Source organism: Truncatella angustata (genome assembly GCF_020726525.1).
Source record: "Truncatella angustata strain MPI-SDFR-AT-0073 chromosome Unknown BKA67scaffold_4, whole genome shotgun sequence".
Lineage (NCBI taxonomy): Eukaryota > Fungi > Ascomycota > Sordariomycetes > Amphisphaeriales > Sporocadaceae > Truncatella > Truncatella angustata.
Window position 1 is genome coordinate 1,828,057 of NW_025763384.1, and position 18,362 is coordinate 1,846,418.

At 50.3% G+C, this 18,362-nt stretch overlaps 5 protein-coding genes across 5 annotated transcripts; 4 read left to right on the plus strand and 1 right to left on the minus strand.

Annotated features, from left to right (window-relative positions):
- Positions 1–1,868: 1,868 nt before the first annotated feature.
- BKA67DRAFT_535589 (uncharacterized protein) lies at positions 1,869–5,334 on the plus strand (the record flags this gene model as incomplete). The annotated part of the gene is made up of 2 exons (XM_046100038.1): positions 1,869–2,208; positions 2,258–5,334. The coding sequence occupies 2 exons, from the start codon at positions 1,869–1,871 to the stop codon at positions 5,332–5,334; spliced, it is 3,417 nt and encodes a 1,138-aa protein (XP_045958529.1).
- A 1,695-nt stretch (positions 5,335–7,029) lies between these two features.
- On the plus strand, positions 7,030–7,756 carry BKA67DRAFT_592469 (E3 ubiquitin ligase complex SCF subunit scon-3; the record flags this gene model as incomplete). Its single annotated transcript, XM_046104838.1, has 4 exons — positions 7,030–7,096; positions 7,174–7,265; positions 7,353–7,523; positions 7,580–7,756. The coding sequence occupies 4 exons, from the start codon at positions 7,030–7,032 to the stop codon at positions 7,754–7,756; spliced, it is 507 nt and encodes a 168-aa protein (XP_045958530.1).
- A 2,765-nt stretch (positions 7,757–10,521) lies between these two features.
- Positions 10,522–11,392, minus strand: BKA67DRAFT_564564 (ribosomal protein L39e). The gene is made up of 3 exons (XM_046102754.1): positions 11,270–11,392; positions 10,996–11,096; positions 10,522–10,871 (listed from the first exon to the last, which is right to left on the minus strand). Exons 1-3 carry the CDS (start codon positions 11,273–11,275, stop codon positions 10,823–10,825), a joined length of 156 nt encoding a protein of 51 aa, XP_045958531.1. The 5' UTR covers positions 11,276–11,392; the 3' UTR covers positions 10,522–10,822.
- A 669-nt stretch (positions 11,393–12,061) lies between these two features.
- Positions 12,062–13,283, plus strand: BKA67DRAFT_273667 (ADP-ribosylation factor family protein). The gene is made up of 4 exons (XM_046095897.1): positions 12,062–12,363; positions 12,428–12,466; positions 12,612–13,019; positions 13,204–13,283. Exons 1-4 carry the CDS (start codon positions 12,289–12,291, stop codon positions 13,222–13,224), a joined length of 543 nt encoding a protein of 180 aa, XP_045958532.1. The 5' UTR covers positions 12,062–12,288; the 3' UTR covers positions 13,225–13,283.
- A 1,884-nt stretch (positions 13,284–15,167) lies between these two features.
- BKA67DRAFT_517676 (peroxisomal catalase) lies at positions 15,168–16,760 on the plus strand (the record flags this gene model as incomplete). Its single annotated transcript, XM_046097926.1, has 2 exons — positions 15,168–16,466; positions 16,566–16,760. The coding sequence occupies 2 exons, from the start codon at positions 15,168–15,170 to the stop codon at positions 16,758–16,760; spliced, it is 1,494 nt and encodes a 497-aa protein (XP_045958533.1).
- Between the last annotated feature and the right edge of the window lie 1,602 nt (positions 16,761–18,362).

Genomic DNA, 18,362 nt, shown 5'->3' on the forward strand with positions numbered 1-18,362 from the left:
GGGGGGGATATTGCGTATATTTTATCTTACAAGGCACGAAAATACTCCTTGGTCCGACACGTCGTGATCTCGCGATCTCCTTGATGAATCTTCATCATACTACGTAATATACCTGATAATAATCTGTGTGATCTAATTAGTTTGCAGACGGTGGCTCTTGAGGCTTTGGTGCGGTGACAGTGAGTGGGTCCCTAATTTCAGTATTTTCCATATTGAAGATCCGATCACATACATGTATGCGCAAACCATTATCACGGTCACATCATTATTACTGGCACCGTTTCAGGCGAGACGCGGCTACGCCCTACCGGCAGCAAACAAGATTTTCAGACATTGACAACACATATAATTGATGCTTGGAAGCTTCTTGCACGATGCACAAGGCTCAATTGGTTGTCATACTGTAGATGCTCGTATCTCGCGGCCGTGGTTCTGAGGACGTGCTCGAGCTGATCGTTCGGGACGAAATGTAATGCGTGGAGATTTGCAGCTACAGTAGTCTGGAGCTATTGGCGACAGCCGATTCGTCGCGTGCCGTGAGACGCGTCTGGGGCGAAACCTTCGAAAGCCGATCAGTGGGCAGTTGCTAAAGGTCTAACGTTAGCGTTACACCCAGCCAGGCCTGCGACGTGGTATTCAGGAGGAGAATGCATTCCGCACTTTGCTTTTGCAGATGCACTTGTCGTGACACTGCCATGGCACGATATCCAAAGCGGTTGCAGTTGCGACCCTTAATTTCCTCGAATTCGCGATTGCAGTCAGTTTACTTATAAGGAACTCTCTACAGCTGGCCCTTTCACCCAGAAGTAAAAGGAGCTTTGACGAAATAAAAGGCATGTCCAGCCAAAGCAAAATGCTAAATCTCAGCTCTCAGCATCGGCAGCTCATTCCTGGCTCAAGAGGCTCTGTGACGAACCACTTTTATGGCTTACAACCCGATCTAATTGGTTGTCAGCTGTCCAGGGTTACTCCCTGGCTTCCGAAAGTGCCTGCTTGGACTTCAGACTTGCAGCTAAACTTCGTAACCCTTGTCAGACTACCACATGCAAGTCGGGAATACTCAACGTGTGAGAATCTACCTTTATGGCCTCTAGCCTAGCGACAACCGCTCTCTCAGATCCTGTTTGTCTAATCTCCCGTGGGCGTTAGTTACGTCCATTCGGATCTTTTCTGCGTCATCCGGCCATCGTACGGTATGGGGGGTCAACCTCTCGAGCGAGAAGCTGCTGAGCCAACTGTTGCGTACCTGTGATTAGGCTAGAAAGAAGATAAATTTGATAGTATCTATAGGTGGGCTGAACTCTTCTTTTTCAAACACGCTGTTTTTTCTGCGCCTCAATGTTCTGGTTCATGCCGTGTAGTTGCGCATAAACGGCATCCTCGTCAAGAGTCCTTGCATGATATGTCAATTTTACTATAGTTCGTTTGATCTTCCTTTTCTACCCGCACAGCCATACCTTGCGTACGAAGGGGGCTATAGACTTCTCTTTATTCCTCCACCACATCCTCATCGCAGACCCGTCATTGGCATCGACAAAAATATATCTAACATCACATGCCGTGATATTTCGAGCTTTCCCCGGACTCCGACGCAAGCTAGTATACACTTTCGGCACGACAAGGTTCGGCTTCTCTCCAGCCAACGGTTTAGCATTGTGTAGATATATCGGCACGCACTTTGGACTCTTCAATGCTAGAAATCAAACGACGATTACGAGGTGATTGAATAATGTTTTCTGGTTCAGCATAGGGAAGTCTGCCACCTCCCTCGGGCTCTACCAGACCCGCACCTCTGGGGAATTTCTGGTTCAGTGGAAACACCTGTGCCGCGACAAGCTCGGAGAAAATACACTGGGTCAACAGGAATCATGATGTTTGCAAAGAGAGCTTGGCTGACGGGGGCATTTTGCATCGTTCTGTGCTCAGATATCGTAAGAGCTGGGTTGTTGGAGCCGATTCGAAGAGAGGATGCTTCACCTACAAGCACGCTCACTACTGCAGCGAGGACCACAAGCACAGAAGACACAATTTCACAAGAATCAACAACAAGCTCCCAGGCGACCACTACAGAACTCGCTGATAGTGCTTCTGTCGCCTCGACAAGTATTAAGTTGACATCCAGTACTTCTACTACATCGGCGGCAACCTCTGCTCCTTCAGCACTCAATGGAAATGTTGCCAGCAATAGCTCAAATATCTACAGCAATTGTAAGTCAATTGGTTCCATTACGATTCGAGTACTGATCGTGTGGTAAAGCTACCATCGAGGCCGGCGAGTTGCCTATTCAACCGCGCATCACTCCAGGATGGGGAGTCGCTGGCGCAATCTTACTTATCACTGGCGCAATTCATGCTCTCATTGGTATCAAGAACACCTGGCTTCACACGTTCTTTTCAACCGCTTTCTTGACGGGCTTGTGTACAGCAGTATTGATCGTGTATGTGATGATACTCCCGGTATCCGATGGGGTACAGGGTGCTTATGTGGTCGCCTGCGTGTGCGCTGGTGTCATACTTGGTGGTGGTGCAACGATTTTCAAGGAGCTTACTGAAAGCTTGGGGTGCTTGCTTGGTGGATTTTGCCTCTCGATGTGGCTCCTCACTCTACGCGAGGGTGGTCTACTACTAGACAACTCAACCGGCACGATCATTTTCATCATAGCCTTCACGCTTGCTGGGTTTGCGTTATACTTTAGCCATTATACGAGACCATACGCCTTAATTGGGTCCATCTCGTTTTCTGGCGCCACGGCTGCAGTCTTGGGAATTGACTGTTTCAGCAAGGCCGGGTATAAGGAGTTTTGGGCCTACATCTGGGCGCTCAACGACAACCTGTTCCCACTTGGTGCCACCACATACCCGCTGACGAAGGGCATCCGCGTTGAGATAGCACTTATCGTCATCATTTCTATCGTGGGCATAATTTCACAGGTGAAGCTCTGGAAGGTCCTTCAAGAACACCAAACTAAGCGAGCGACCGCGCGAGCCGAAGCACAACGAGAGCGCGACCTCGAAGAGGCGAACCTTGGGCAGCAAATCGAGGATCAGACTGCTCGCGAGAGACGCCAATGGGAAGCCGCATACGGTGGCAAGGCCGACGGAAGTGTGCTCAGCTCAAAGGACTCTGGAGTTGCCGATGTGAATGAGAAGAAAGGCCGGTACAGCCATGCAACCGATGTTATTGAGCTAGCTGAGCTCCCTACTCCTAGCCCCAATTTCCCCGAGTCGCCAATGACGCCGGCAGATGAGTGGGATGAGATAAATCTGACGAACGAAGCCAAAAGTCGAGGAGAATTGGTCATTGAAGACGATAACCAAAATCTTGGTAGTCCTGCGCCGGCAGCCCATGGTAAAACATGGGTGGTCGGGGCTGATGGAGAAGCCAACCCAGCATCGATTGTTCCGCAGCGCAACTCCCAGAGATTTTCAACATCCGTCGGGCCCGGGCTTACGCCGTTGCCTTTCCGAATCCCTGACGCTGCTGAGGGTGATGACGACGATCGTTCCTCGATCGCAACTTTCAACGATGACGATGATCGCTCCGTCACGCTGCATAATAGGGCATCGCGGGCATCTCTGGGACAGCGACTGTCAGTGGGATCTGCACACATTCTGCGAAGCTTATCCAGAAATTCTACAGGCTCCGGTCATTCTAAGAAAAAGGCCAGCCAACTTTCGCCAACGAGCTTGTCGCATGATTGGACGCAGAGCAAGGAGGATTTGGTGTCAAGACCAAGAGCGCAAGAGGATACTCGAAGTGTCGCAGCGACTGTCGATCAAGTCAGCACAAACGGCGATGAAGATCGATCAAAGACCGGTCAACATGGATTAGGTATCGAAATTACAGCCGAACTTAACGATAAAACGTCAGGCGCAATTGGAAGATCAAACGAGCAGCCAAAGTCTCCTACCATCAGAATTTCAGAGGATGGACAAGCAGCATGCGAGAAGTCTGGTCCGCCACAGTCTCCCTCAGTGGCCCAATCTACTGCTCCGGTGCCAGCTGTTCTAACCAAGGACCATTTGCCGACAGGACTCTCACGTGTAGCATCAGCATATCGAACGAATGAATGGGCCAAGCATCTCAGCTTTGCGGATCTACCAGAGCCGGAGAATTTGCGCCCAAGCCCACAACCATCTCTAGAGGAAGCGATCAAGGACGACGAGATTGCGGCCCCTGTCAAGATCGAGGAATTACAACAAACTGCTCAGAACGCTACACCAGCGCCCGCAGTGACGAGGTCACTGTCGTCAGCGTCGCACTCCCCCCCTGGTTCTGGACCAGTAACGCGCTCAAATTCGAGAAACTCAACGACCAATGCAAAAAACTTAACAGTTTTGGCTGGGTCCAATACAGAAGCCAATTCAAAATTCGGGTTGGTTAAGGCTGCCGCGCCGCCTTCGGTTCACGCGACTCGTGGGTTCCAGAGACGGTCCACAAGCCAAGGACAACGTAACTCGGATGTTTTTGTGCCGCCCATTGCAGAGGAGCAGCATGGTGTTCGTTATGCCGAAACTCAGAACCTGTACGACGACCCAGTATCTGGTGGTATATCGCCGGTCAATTCTGAGCACTCACAATCTGCTGTTCGTCTTCCTGTACCAGGAGTGGTTTCCTATTCTAGCCCACAGACACTACTGGGAAAACGGGAATTACTTTTGCGAAATAAGTCGTCCATCCTGGGTATGCCTGGTCCAGAAAACAAGTCTTTCGCACCTCAGACAGTGGCAAGTGACGCTGGATCTCTTCGTAATTACCCCAGTCGCAGCTCTTTTGGAGGCCAGGACCTAGATGACATGCCACTCAGCCAGCGGAAGAAGCTCATCCGCCAGAGCAGCATCCTGTCCGCCGGATCAGCTGCTGATTCGAGGCCGAACAGTCATGTCGGTCCGTCGTATGGCATGTCCCAGACGATGGCAGAGAACTCCAGCTTCAACTCACACCAGCCCCAGCGACGGTCCACGCTTCCGTCGCAACAAGCTCGTGAAGCGCAACTCGCGAGCTTCCGCGATTCCGTGGCAAAAGAAACGCGCGTGCCATCCTCGCCAGTCTATAATCTGACGCCTGCGTCAAGCCACGATCTGCTGCCGTCGCAGTCCGGTGGAGGGCTGCATCAAACAGCTAATATGAGCACAGCGGAAATCCAGAGAAGCGTAGAGCAGAGTCGGGCCATGTTGATGAACCAACGGGGCCAGGAGGCTCAGAGGAAAGAGATGGAACGTCAACAGAAGGAGCGCAACGATCGCATGTTTGAAGAGAAGATGAGGAGCAGCACATATCTCATGGATGCGCATCGGGATGCGATGAGGAAGATGCAGAGTGCTGCAAAATAAAAATAAAAAGACCCCCATCACCGTTGGGGTGTGGGTTAATGCGAACACGTTCTGGGGTGGAAGGAAAAGGTACACGGTCATGGGTTTTAGAGTGGCTTGGTGCATCATGATACCCTTCATTTCTCCCAACTTTGTTTCTTTATCTGTTCAATACCCGCTTTTGCTGGGCCTACGAGCATTGGTATGCTACACAGACTTTTTCTTTCTCAATTCTTTGACTGGCTTTCTAATGTCAACTCATTTAATTATAATGTCAAGCGCATGAGTATATGGGATGCGGTACGGGCATGAAAATCGGGGGCTATGAACATCTAAGTTGGCAGCGGGGAAAAGTTTGTTACTAGACTAGCTCTTGGGACGGGGAGAGCAAAAGTCAGTCCTCTGGCTCACATCGGGGTACCACAACACCGTACTGCCTAAGAGGAGAGGCGATGAATATAAGAACTTAAGTGAAAGGCAATATTTTTTGTCACTTCTCTACAATGACTAGCATCGGTGATTGGCCGTTGTCAACCAGTCCCTCCATGTTTCGCTTGCACACGTGGAGCTAACTGTGATATAAACAATGCTAACTGAGAACAATAAGGACCTATCCATGCAAGTCTTTGAATGCAGTCTAGATACCGGCCTCAAACAAGTTATACATGTCCCAGTATTTCCGCCGCTGTGATTGTAATCCTCGGTGCTGGCGAAGCTGGAAGTAACTGATTCAAAGGGTCAAAAACTTCTTGTTGTTCTTGTGACCAGGGACGACGAAACATTATCATTAGGATATGTCTTTGTGTTGTGTTGGGTAATGTGAATGTAGAAAGGGTAAAGGCAAGACATTATAACATTCCCAGCAAGACGCTCTAGGATCTCGCATACTTAAAAAATAAAAATAAAAATAAAAAGGCAGTAACACAAGATCCAACTCACCCGTGACTTGTTGTAGTCTACATGACAGAAAGTAGCCACTCACGACTCATGGTACCGGTCTTGCCATTGTGATAGATTTTCCGGGGCCTTTTCTGGCAGGCACCTGAGTCGATTAAACTACTGGAGCTTGTCTTTTTTAGGCAGCAAGAGCGGGGACTAAGGCTGAACGGCAACGAGTCACTGGCCGCAAACGTTAGTGAATTGATCAATTCCTACAAAGCCACGTCCGACTGCGACTCTCAAAGTTCTTGGACCTGGACCTGGACCTTGACCTTGACGTGACTGCCTAAGACAAGACTATTATTGCAAACATTACAAATAAAGACGAGCACATAACTGAATCACAACAACCACTTTTTGTTCATATTCTTTTTACAACCATCTCTTTTCCATAACCAAATAACAATCGACAACTTCTAGAAGCCCAGCATATCCCAATTGTTCCGTGTACATCACACAACTGTGAGTCGAATTACGGCGCACACCTCTCTCCATCACCTGCACGGCACCTATTTCCGCTTCGTTGGAGCAGCTTGCACCCGCCCTGCACCCTGCACCGCAATTCCTACTAAAGCCAAGCAACCCCCACCACAACCTCACTTTGAAGTCGCCTTTACCACTTTGCGGGACCAGCTGACCAGCAAACCATCTCAGAACATCAATCTGCAAACACTTGAGCACACTTTTGCGACAACACTCGCCGCGCAAACCAGCGAATATCACCTACCTGCGCATCTTCCACGACTTCCCCGTCAATCACACATACTACCCGTCACAATGGCCTCCACCGAGCCTCAAGTCAAGGTCCGCCTCCAATCCAACGATAATGCCGTCATCGAGGTTGGTAAGTTGTGCATCTCGCCTTATTCTTCCTGCGCCCGGTTCTTGCCTTGTACATCCACATGCTGACAGCCCATCTAGATAAGGCCGTTGCCGAGCGCTCTCTCCTGATCAAGAACATGTTGGAGGATCTCGGTGAGACCGCCGTCTCCCAGATCATCCCCATCCCCAACGTAAGCGCCAAATCTTGCCTTCTCCTCAAGCCGCTCCCCCGCCCCCGAGCTCCATGTTTGGGGCCTCCTGCTAACATTGTCCCTCAGGTCACCGAGCCCGTCCTCCGCAAGGTCATCGAGTGGTGCGAGCACCACCGTCAAGACCCCGCTCCTACCAACGAGGATGACAACGACAACCGCAAGAAGACCACTGAGATCGATGAGTGGGATCAGAAGTTCATGCAGGTCGACCAAGAGATGCTATTTGAGATCATCCTCGTATGTGGAGGCGCCTTGCTTTCCTTGCAGCGTTCCGTTCACTAACTCGCCTTTAGGCCAGCAACTACCTCGACATCAAGCCTCTTCTCGACGTCGGCTGCAAGACTGTTGCCAACATGATCAAGGGCAAGTCTCCTGAGGAGATTCGCAAGACATTCAACATCACCAACGATTTCACACCTGAGGAGGAGGAGCAGATTCGCCGTGAGAACGAGTGGGCCGAGGATCGCTAACTGGTATCGTGGACATAAAAACCGGCCACAACGACAATGGCTAATGGTTCGGTGGGATGGATACCTTGACTGCATATCCTTGGCGTTTATGATTTCCTGTTTCACAGTTTCCGCAAGCACCATCATACGATAGAAGAAGGTGCTACGATGAAGATACATCTTGAACAAAGACGGCCTTGTCCTCGGCTACAGCGTAGACTGCATGGCCGGCAACTCTGGCGTCTGCCAACGGTTGTTGCAGTACATAAACTCGTGGACTACCCAGGCATTCTAACAGATGATACTGATACCCAATTCCATGTCGCCTGTTCTTTTCAGGGTTTTGTTTGCAGTGTATCGTTTTGTCATGCTTCCGCCAGAACGCCTTTCAGTAGTTACATCAACGGCATGGAACTCTGTCACCCATTGTATTGTTTGGTTTTGTGTTGTGCTTGCGCCATCGCACGCTTGTGCCACGCCATGTTGTTTGTGTGTTGCCGACATAACTTGTTGTTTTGACACTCTTTCAGATGTTGGCTAAATCACGGTTTAATTTCATGAGCTGTGCCAGTCAAAGTGCAAATTTTAATAGAAATAACCAATGCAGCGAGCCCTGTTTTGCGCAGTCGTTCACCGGCCAGTGTTGGTTGGATGTTATGAGGGTGTACACTTGATTTGCACAGTCATAGAACGACCAAAGTTTTGAAAACCTATACTCGATCCTGAGGTCCCAGGCAGAACAGTATATTTCAGGTTGCAACCCTTAAAAAGTTGAAAACCAGGCAGATTTTATATTAAAGAGTTAGTTCGCATCATGAACTGCTCAACCGCACTCTCACATGTTCACTGTAAATACACAACCAATGGTGTTTTATTCGGAATTTGACTCGGAACTTGAGTGCTTGTCTGCTTGTAAATTGTGACGACCCATGGGCGACCTTGACTGAATCTACAAGTCCGAGGGTTCACCAGAGGAGCCACCTATCCTTCCAGGATATTCAATAGGATGTAGACTGGGAGTCTTCGCATATGTCTTCGGGAATAAACCAAGCGGCAGGAAGGCTTTATGGCTAGGAGACTAAGCAGCCGGTACCACCACATTGTGCGTAATGAGCTGGTGGAATGTGGGATTTATAGTTGGCTCATGGTGACGTTTGCCTTGCCACATCTTCTATGTTGGCCTGCCAGTCAGATGGGTATCTTCCATACGAGCAGCTTGAAATTCTCGCTTGATGTCGGTGGGACGCTATCGCCGCTCCATTTTCGGTAACTCATGAGCTGCCGTTGTTTGGTCATAACTCACACCCGGTGCAACTCAAGAGTCTCAAAAACCTGACAACAATTTCTCAGCAGTCTGGCAGTCCGGGTTTCCGGGATATCGCCCAAACACATGTTCTATCACCCTCGGGAACTTCGCTGCTCGCATCTGCTGCAACGAAATACTATGCCTATCGACCAACCACAGGTCGTCGTATCGGAGAGTGCACCTCTGATCGGGGATGCTGGCCCACCTCTCAAGGCGCAGCATGTCAAGCGTCGTCTCGAGGCCAGAAACATGCTGCTGTTTTTGCCGTCGAGCGCAGCCCCATTCGATACCCCTTTTTGCCACTTTCGCCAAGTACATCTCGTGGAATCTCACCATCAAGTATCATCTCGTCGTCATCGGTGTCTGCCAAGGCGTGGTGAACATCTGCCTCATGCCCGTGGTCCATACAACGCTCCTTCGCTTTGAGGGGTTTCTACGGCTAGTCTCTGTTGTGGACGCCACCATCGCAATGCCATGTTCGGGCCAAACATCCAGAAGCGCACAAAAGGGCGTATGGCCATCTGTACGGCCCTGAGTGTCATCATTAAACTGTTTTATCGGCGGGGCAAGCATTGTCGAGACGAAGCAAGATCACAAACTGTATGGAGACGCGTGGTGGCGTCCATACACTCCGCCGGGTCAGACATCTCTCGGCTGGGCGACAGGACTCTCCCCCCGGTTCAACATCGCGACGCTCTTCCTCGATGTCTCGACACGTTCGGGATCTGCACGCCACGTCACGCTGAACGAATCAATTTCTGGATCACGGGGTGGGTGCCCATCCTGTGTTTCTCACCGAACTGGTTCCCACAAGCCTACGGATTCAACTTCCTGATGCTTCGCAACGATGCCGCTGCCTTTCTAGACGCGTCCCCGGCCGGACTGGATCCTCCGAGCACAACAGTGCTTGAGCGCCAGGGAATACTGGAACGTCACAGCTCCCGTACCGGGAACTGCCTCTTAGATTAACACCTTCGTCGAGGAACATAGGGGCGCGGCCCGCCCCGTCCAGCTTAAGATCGTTCATGGCGACTGCTCTGGAAAACGCAGACGAAAATGGACGGAACAAAACGATCCCCGATGGAGTACAATATGTCCTTGGTGCAGTGCCCCACGAGACAAGTCACGCGGCAGACAGATAATGGCCCTGAGGTAAAGAGGGTTGGGGTTAGCGCCGAGAGACATGGACATAGATAGTTGTTGAAAAGCTGCATGGGGTGCATGGCAACTGAGTCATGCTGCAGAAGCATAGTTGGATAGTTCTGTCATAGCATTAGTGTTGCACCGTATGGCCTGCAGCTTATCAGATTGGGCGAACAATCATTTCCTGCTTAGATGATGGGAGTGTCAGTCGGTCCGGCGTCAAGTTAGACACAAGATTTTCACCCATGCTTTTGGAGAGATCGGAGGCACACTGCAAACACTTCCCAGACCTTGGCCCAAGTATCACATGGCAATCGATCCGTTGGCACTACGACTGTGCATCAAATATTGCTTTTACGCAATTGTGTTCATTCCCTATAACCGGTACCATGCAGTGAAGAAACCCTCTGAACGAACCAACGCAATAAGCCCCTTCCTACGCCTTCATTCCTTTTGTTTTGTTTCGTTGCTTCCGAATCACCGTAGCAAGTCGTACCAGAATGATCATTCGTCATTCACTGCCCTTTCCATAACAACGCCATAGTGACAAGCCGAGAACCGGTGGTGTATCGTAGGGAAAACAAGATGCCGGGCTGAGAGTGAACGGCGGGCAGGAAGGGGAAATTGGCGCTCGGCATCTAGATACCGAGACGAGTCTTGCGCCAATGTCTTCGCTTGGCGTTGTACCTGTCAAGTGACATGTTAGTGGGTGCGTTCGCTGAGGATAGTGGTTTCGGTGGCGGTTCGCAGCATCTCCCGTGACGGCTAAGAAATGATTGCCTGTCAAGCATGGAGTTCGGGTTCATCGTACCTAATGGTGTTGTCGGTACGCAGACGGATCCATTGAGGGATGGGGCGGTTCTGCTTCTGGGCCTTGGCCAGCTTCTGCTTGGTGCGGAAAGACTTGTGGCTCTGTTGTAGAAATACCATTAGCCATGAGCTCCTTCAGTTCCTTCAGTCCCCTCGTCATGATCGACTCGCGACTCGACTTCTGCCATGGCGATCAAATCGGGGGTTCGAATCGTGGCAACCCGTGTCGCTCGTCGCCAACGCCGCATCGGCTCGGGGGGAAATCATGGACATACCGGCATTTTGACTGCTGTTGCTGCAAATGTCGAGGTGTGGTTGGTGATGTCTTCTTGATGGGAGTAGTAGGAGGGGCCTTCCAAGCTGGAAATGTCGGGTTGGAGATATTTTTGCTGTGTGGGCAAGTGGAAAACCTGGCGCTAAGGGAATTGGGCCGGGCTTAACCCGAAAGAAAAAAAGACAGTCTGGGTCTGTGCTTCTTGCTGCTTGAATGGGACAGGCGACCACGACACGTTTTGACTATTGCCGGTCTTCCGCCAGCTGCCAGTACTCACCAAGCTCAATCCCCAAGGCCAAAAGAGCTGAATGAGCCCGATAAGGATATGGCCGATAAGCCGTGGGAGCTGCGCTGGCTTCTTTCCCTCGCGCGTTCCTTTGGCCTCTCCTCTGGGCTTTGCTTTAGGCTTCCTGTGGGTTTCCTTCAGAAAAGAATCCCTGCTGGCAACGGTACGTAGTACTAGAGTACCTCCTGGATCCTCTTATTACAGTAGCCAAGCCGCCCAAAAAGGCTTTCAAGACCAAGTCAATGCTGTTTGGTCTGGCGTTGGTTGGCCTCTTTGGTGATACACGCCAACCGGCAGCACAGTACAGTGAAAAGGAGACAATAAGACCCTTGTTCATTGTCCATTATTCATCTTGAGCCTCCAGGGGTCTTTTCAAGATTCATGCAAATTCCACGGCCATACCGAGACCACAGCGTACTCTTTCCCCAGTAATCCATATACACATACACACATACATATATACACGTACATAGGAGAGAGTCGCGTGTCCACTTCACTTGAATTCGAACTCCAACTCGAAACAAAAGCGCTAGGCCATCTCCAACTCACCACCTCGGCCACTTCCATCGCACGCCCTGATACCTAGCTTACTTGAGCATCTTGCCAAATAGCTTGGCTTCGTCACGAGATTACTTTTAGGACCACAGCCATAACGAAATCTAAGAGCCCTCCGGCGCTACAACTTGGGACAGACAGCACTTTACAAGTAATAATAACAAAAGCACATTTTCGCAATGGGTCAGAGCGTGTCGTGGCTATCTGGCCTACTCTGGGCAAAGAAGGAGATTAGGATATTGATCCTCGGTCTTGTATGTCACTCTGTTCCATCCGCCAGCTCTTTCATTGTGCGCGTAGCTAACCTGCTCGGAACAGGATAATGCCGGAAAGACGACCCTGCTGTATAGACTGAAGGTATGCCGAACCTGAACCTGAAGACCGACATCTTGCCTCCCTCGTCGGCTCCCCTTTCGCACATCTGTCTGCGCACCGACCAGCACAGCTTCAAGACAACACGGTCTGCCAAGTACAACCAAACGACCACTAACGCATCTCACAGATTGGCGAAGTAGTAACCACAATCCCCACCATTGGTTTCAACGTCGAGTCGGTCACATACAAGAACCTCAACTTTAATGTATGGGATTTGGGTGGTCAAACGAGCATCCGCCCATACTGGCGATGTTACTATGCGAACACTGCCGCCGTAATCTTCGTCGTCGACAGCACAGATATCGAGCGGTTGCAGACCGCTGCCGATGAGCTTGGCGCCATGTTGAACGAGGACGAACTCAAGGATGCCGCACTGCTCGTCTTCGCCAACAAGCAAGACCAACCTGGCGCCAAGGGTGCTGGCGAGATCTCAGAGGCTCTTAGGTTGGGCGAACTGAGGGATCGCAACTGGAGCATAATGGCTTGTTCTGCAGTTGACGGCAGCGGTGTTAGCGAGGGTATGGATTGGTTGGTGGTAAGTTCAATATTTTCAAGCTATTCTACCTCTTTGGCTCCCCTTTTCTTTTTGGACTCCCCACATGTGGAAGCATCTTGCAAGACTTTCCGTGGTTGTGATGCCGCTACGGCCTGTATAACATTGGTCCTGCCAGATCGCATCCTTTCGTACGGCGCTCGGCACGTGGCTTACACGATAACAGCAAACCGTGAACCAAGAATAAACTCTGTCACACAAATCGAAGACACCGGAAACGGGTCCTTTGTACAACATTGTACCACTCCGGCTGCTGGCCTCTTGTTGAGCTAGGAATGGTCGCGGGGGATGCAACACGGGCTTTACTAATGGAAGCGCCTCATTAATGCACGCATGGGCGTTTGAGGTTCAGCGAGCATCATCTCGGCGTGTTCGGACTGGGGGTGCAACGAAATCACCTTATTATGCATCATGAAAGGAGTATGGTCGGGATACAGGTTGTGGGAGTCCTCATCCCCAGGACCTTGCATATATACACATGGGGACTTGCCATGGAATGACGGCATGAATCCATGACACGAACTATACGGAGGGCGGATCATATGAACTCCACTTCGTTTGTCGGGCTACAAGGTGCGGGTCATCAACTAGATGCCCGGCTGTTCAATCGCTATAGCAATTGTAATTCGAGCCCTTCTGTGATTTCCAACATGCACTACTGAGATACACGGTAACAAATTGAGAATCATCGTATACTTCCGTTGATCGTCTCAGAGCGACGAAGTAGTCTAGCTGGTGACTACTCAACGTGGCAAGTGGACGAGGACTTTCATGTTTGAAATTCTTCCTGGCACATGGGATAACATTCCGTTTTACCAGGAGAATAATTTAAACACAAACCCATAAGTATATATGTTGACGTACCCTTAAAAGGGACCAGCTCAGGTTAGGACTGTTTGGCGACTACCCAGAATGAGGATCGCATGGGAGTAAATAATATCAGTTTATCTCACCATGGTTGAAGTTCTTTCTATTACACTTTGCGGCTCATATGTCTAGCTGGCGGTTGAGCTTCGATAACAAGCATTGCCCCTTGTTGGTGGCATTGAAGGCCAGTTAGCCTGCATTGGGAATTTTCCAGCACATGTCATTGTTTTGTACGAAGCTGCCCGCTATGTACCGCACCGGGCATAGATCTGGGATTAACAACGAGCCGATCTCTGGAGAAGGAATCTGCCATGTACGAAAGGATAAGGTAGCCTTGCGACTCCATACAAGCTGACAGATCCAAAAATTAGTAGAACATGTTCGCCTCCTAGATTCGCAATGCGGCAACGATGCCGCACCGTCCAACCAACGGACCAGATCCGGCTTCTCAAGTTCCACCTTATAAGCTAGTGGAGCATTGACGTCACGACTTAGCAACGCCAGGGGGTCTCGGCATCGAAATCGATGTCGAAACATCGCCCATGATGGAGGCTGTAAGCTTCCGCATTACAAAAAGTCGGATCGACATTGCATGTCATACTAGTAATTTTGCTCCTAGGTTGTCTTGATGGATGCAGGGCGCTTCAGGCACTTTGGGTGACTGAGAGTTTTATGAAGCCGCAACGAGCCAGAGGTAAGACCTGGATGTTCTCGAAGCAGTCTTGCCAGAACCCTGAGTCACGAACCTATAGAACAAAACAGTTCAACCGTCGTAACAACTGAGACAACTCAAAATCTTCTTGGGAGTTACCAGGGAATCCATTAAAAGATTCGGAATGCTGTCCCACGATGAGGAATCTTGCCGTGTAATCTGTGGACCCCGAGCATTCGCCATGAGATAACTCAATTACATGCAGTCTGATTGGCCTTCGTAACTGCCCCACCATGACGCTGCATGTCAGTTACTCACAAACTGCGGGTGTAGGCACTGGAATCAGCCTGTGTGACGCAAGTAATAATAAGCAATACTGGGTAGATCTGTCATTGTATGGCCTCTAACGCAGGATGGTTGGGTCAAGTATATAAAACCCATACCGCCCAGGCTCTAACGCTTCATATTCGTAAAAAACAAGCCTCCTCTTTCCTAAATAGAGATATCTTGAACATTCTCCATTCTCTTAAGCACTGTTTAGCAGTTAGCAACCACTTTGTAATATTTGCATTGTGATATCCCACACATATTCCCATTTCATATCATTCGCCATGGTTGCCGATGACAAGCCCGCGTCGACTTTCAAGTACGACCAACAGCCAGTCTACACCACTTCCAATGGCGCCCCCGTTGACAACCCCTCCAAGTGGCAGCGCGTGGGCACACAAGGCCCTCTCCTGCTTCAGGACTTCCACTTGATCGATCTGCTCGCTCACTTCGACCGTGAGCGTATTCCGGAGCGCGTCGTCCACGCCAAGGGCGCTGGCGCATATGGAGAGTTCGAAGTCACTGATGATATCAGCGATATCACAACCGTCGACATGCTGAATGGCGTCGGCAAGAAGACTCGTTGTGTCGCTCGCTTTTCCACGGTCGGTGGCGAGAAGGGTTCACCAGATACTGCTAGAGACCCAAGAGGTTTCTCAGTGAAGTTCTACACAGAGGAGGGCAACTGGGACTGGGTGTACAACAATACACCAGTCTTTTTCCTGCGAGACCCCACAAACTTCCCCCTGTTTATCCACACTCAAAAGCGTAACCCTCAGACGAATCTGAAAGACGCAACCATGTTCTGGGACTACCTTTCCACACACCAGGAGTGCATTCACCAGGTAATGCAGCTGTTCTCGGATCGTGGCACGCCCGATGGATACCGCCACATGAACGGTTACTCTGGCCACACTCACAAGTTCATCAAGCCTGATGGCTCCTTCGTCTACGTCCAGATCCACCTCAAGACAGACCAAGGGATTAAGACCCTCACGAATGACGAGGCAGGCAAGCTAGCTTCCGAGAATCCAGATTATGCCACTCAAGATCTGTTCGAGGCCATTCAGAGAGGCGAGTACCCATCATGGACAGTTTATGTCCAGGTTCTCACTCCGGAGGAGGCCGAGAAATTCAAATGGAACATCTTCGACCTGACCAAGGTCTGGCCACAGAAGGAGGTTCCTCTCCGACGATTCGGCAAGTTCACACTTAACAAGAACGTCGAGAACTACTTCGCCGAGATCGAGCAGGTCGCCTTTTCTCCCTCCCACTTGGTACCCGGCGTCGAGCCATCTGCAGATCCTGTCCTCCAGTCGCGTTTGTTCTCGTACCCGGATACCCACAGACACCGACTTGGCGTCAACTACCAACAGATCCCCGTCAACGCTCCTCTGAAGGCCTTCAACCCTTACCAGCGGGACGGTGCCATGGCAATCAACGGCAACTACGGCGCCAACCCCAACTACCCCAGCAGCTACCGCCCCCTGACGCACAAGCCCGTCCAGGCCACCAACCCCCACGAGCAGTGGGCCGGTGCCGCCGTGACCGACCTGTTTGGCGAGATCAAGCCTGAAGACTACGTAAGTTCCTCGAAACTCCGGTAACCACGCTTACCATTATGGATGAAAAAAAAAACAGAAGGAGAAAAGAAAAGAAAAAGCTAACAAACCGCTCTCCAGGAACAAGCTACTGCCCTGTGGAATGTCCTCGGCAAGCAGCCAGGCCAGCAAGAGAACTTCGTCAACAACGTGGCTGGCCACTTGGCCGCTGCGCACGTCGACACGCGTAACCGCACATATGAGATGTTCTCTAGGGTGGACTCCAAGCTCGGGGCCGCCATCAAGGAGTCGACCGAGAAGAATGCTTCTTCATAGAAAGGAGGTGGTTTCCAACCGGGGTTTTCTTTGTGCGTTTAGCGATATATGATTAGCATTTATTAATGACAACAATGAGAAGTATCATGTCCACTCGTGTCAAAGAATACTTCCCAAATCCTCGTTTCTGGGCAATCCTCGTTCGCGCGTGCATGCCCCTGTGTATAGTGTAGAGTGTGAAGACTTCCTCTGGACTAGGTCTAATTGAGTTGGGTAGCAAGCGATGTCGTCGAAATAAGCCTCATGCAAGGGGCACAAAAGCAAACAGAGCGTGGCACCAGACCCTCCCACGTTTTCCCATAGGGCAAGACACGTTTTGTTCTTCTGAGGTTGCGTGGTGCACGTCGAAGCGCGGCCCGCATTAGTGGTAACGTCGAGTTGAGGTCATAATGCCGTCACGGCGTCTCGGGAGGGGAGGCGGGCGTCTACTGCCATGTGTGGCAACCGCGAAACACGAATTTCGCTAATCATGGGTAGGGAATCTGAAGGATATTTCAGTTTTCCATGGCATGGTTGTCGATCAACTGGTGTTGGAAATGAGATGTTGTGTGCTGGTCAATTAAGTATTCTTCGTTCCCATGTCATAGCATAGAACACTGAGAAGTGCCTTTTCATTTTTACTAGGAAACAAATCACAATATTCAGCGAAACAGTTTATATTATGCTATCACAGTGCAGCAGGGTAATCGGGGAATATGATGGACATATCGTAAAAGACTAACTTTGGGTTCATGACTTTGAAGGTAGCCTTCAATAAACGGCTATTGAATAAAGCAGCATGATACATGTCTGTCTTCCGCTATCTACAATAGCTGTAGAAATGGCAAGTGGGCAAACTTTTGTGCCTATCCGCCAACAACTACCTCCCCAATTTCTTCCAGAACAGGCCGCTGTAGTACTGGGGGCCAGTCGTCACCCTTGGTTGCAGCCTCGCCCATTGTTACAACACAGCCCTTCAGCGTTCCCCGTACGTATGCATTTTACGTGTCTCGCCGCGTGTATATGATTTCAACATGTTTGATCGTCCGCGCTTGCCCCACAACGGTGAGAACTTTAGCAGCGTCAAAGTCCTCCAAACCCAGTGCTTGATATGTGGACGTTTCCAAGGCAGGGAAATTCTCAGAGAAGCAGTCGAACACAAGTCTGGCCGATCAATGGTATCGAGTAATGTTGAGAACGTGCAAACTATCAAAAAGCAAAGCCCAGCCGTTTCCAAGTATAATCAATCACGATGTCGGAAAGTAACAGGCTCAGAAGTTTAGAAGCCGCTCGAACCAGTATACTACACTACATCAACGACAATACGGGCCACGCTGATTGCGATTGGAGGAGCGACGCAAGTTGCTGAAAGAGTAAAGAGTGCTAGATGCAAGCTTCACAAAGCTGTCACAGAAAAAAATCCATGAGGGTCAGTAATATCTCAAATCAAGTACCTTGAGCTCTGGCAGAAAGAAAAGCAGTGACATGATCTCTAGTAGATAGGAATACCCCAGGTCGGGGTGAAAACTTTCGTGGTGCGGCTCGTCTATTATTCCTTGAAGGTTATCTGTGCGTACATCGTTGTACATATGCTGTTCCAAATCCACATGAGCTACTGTGAGC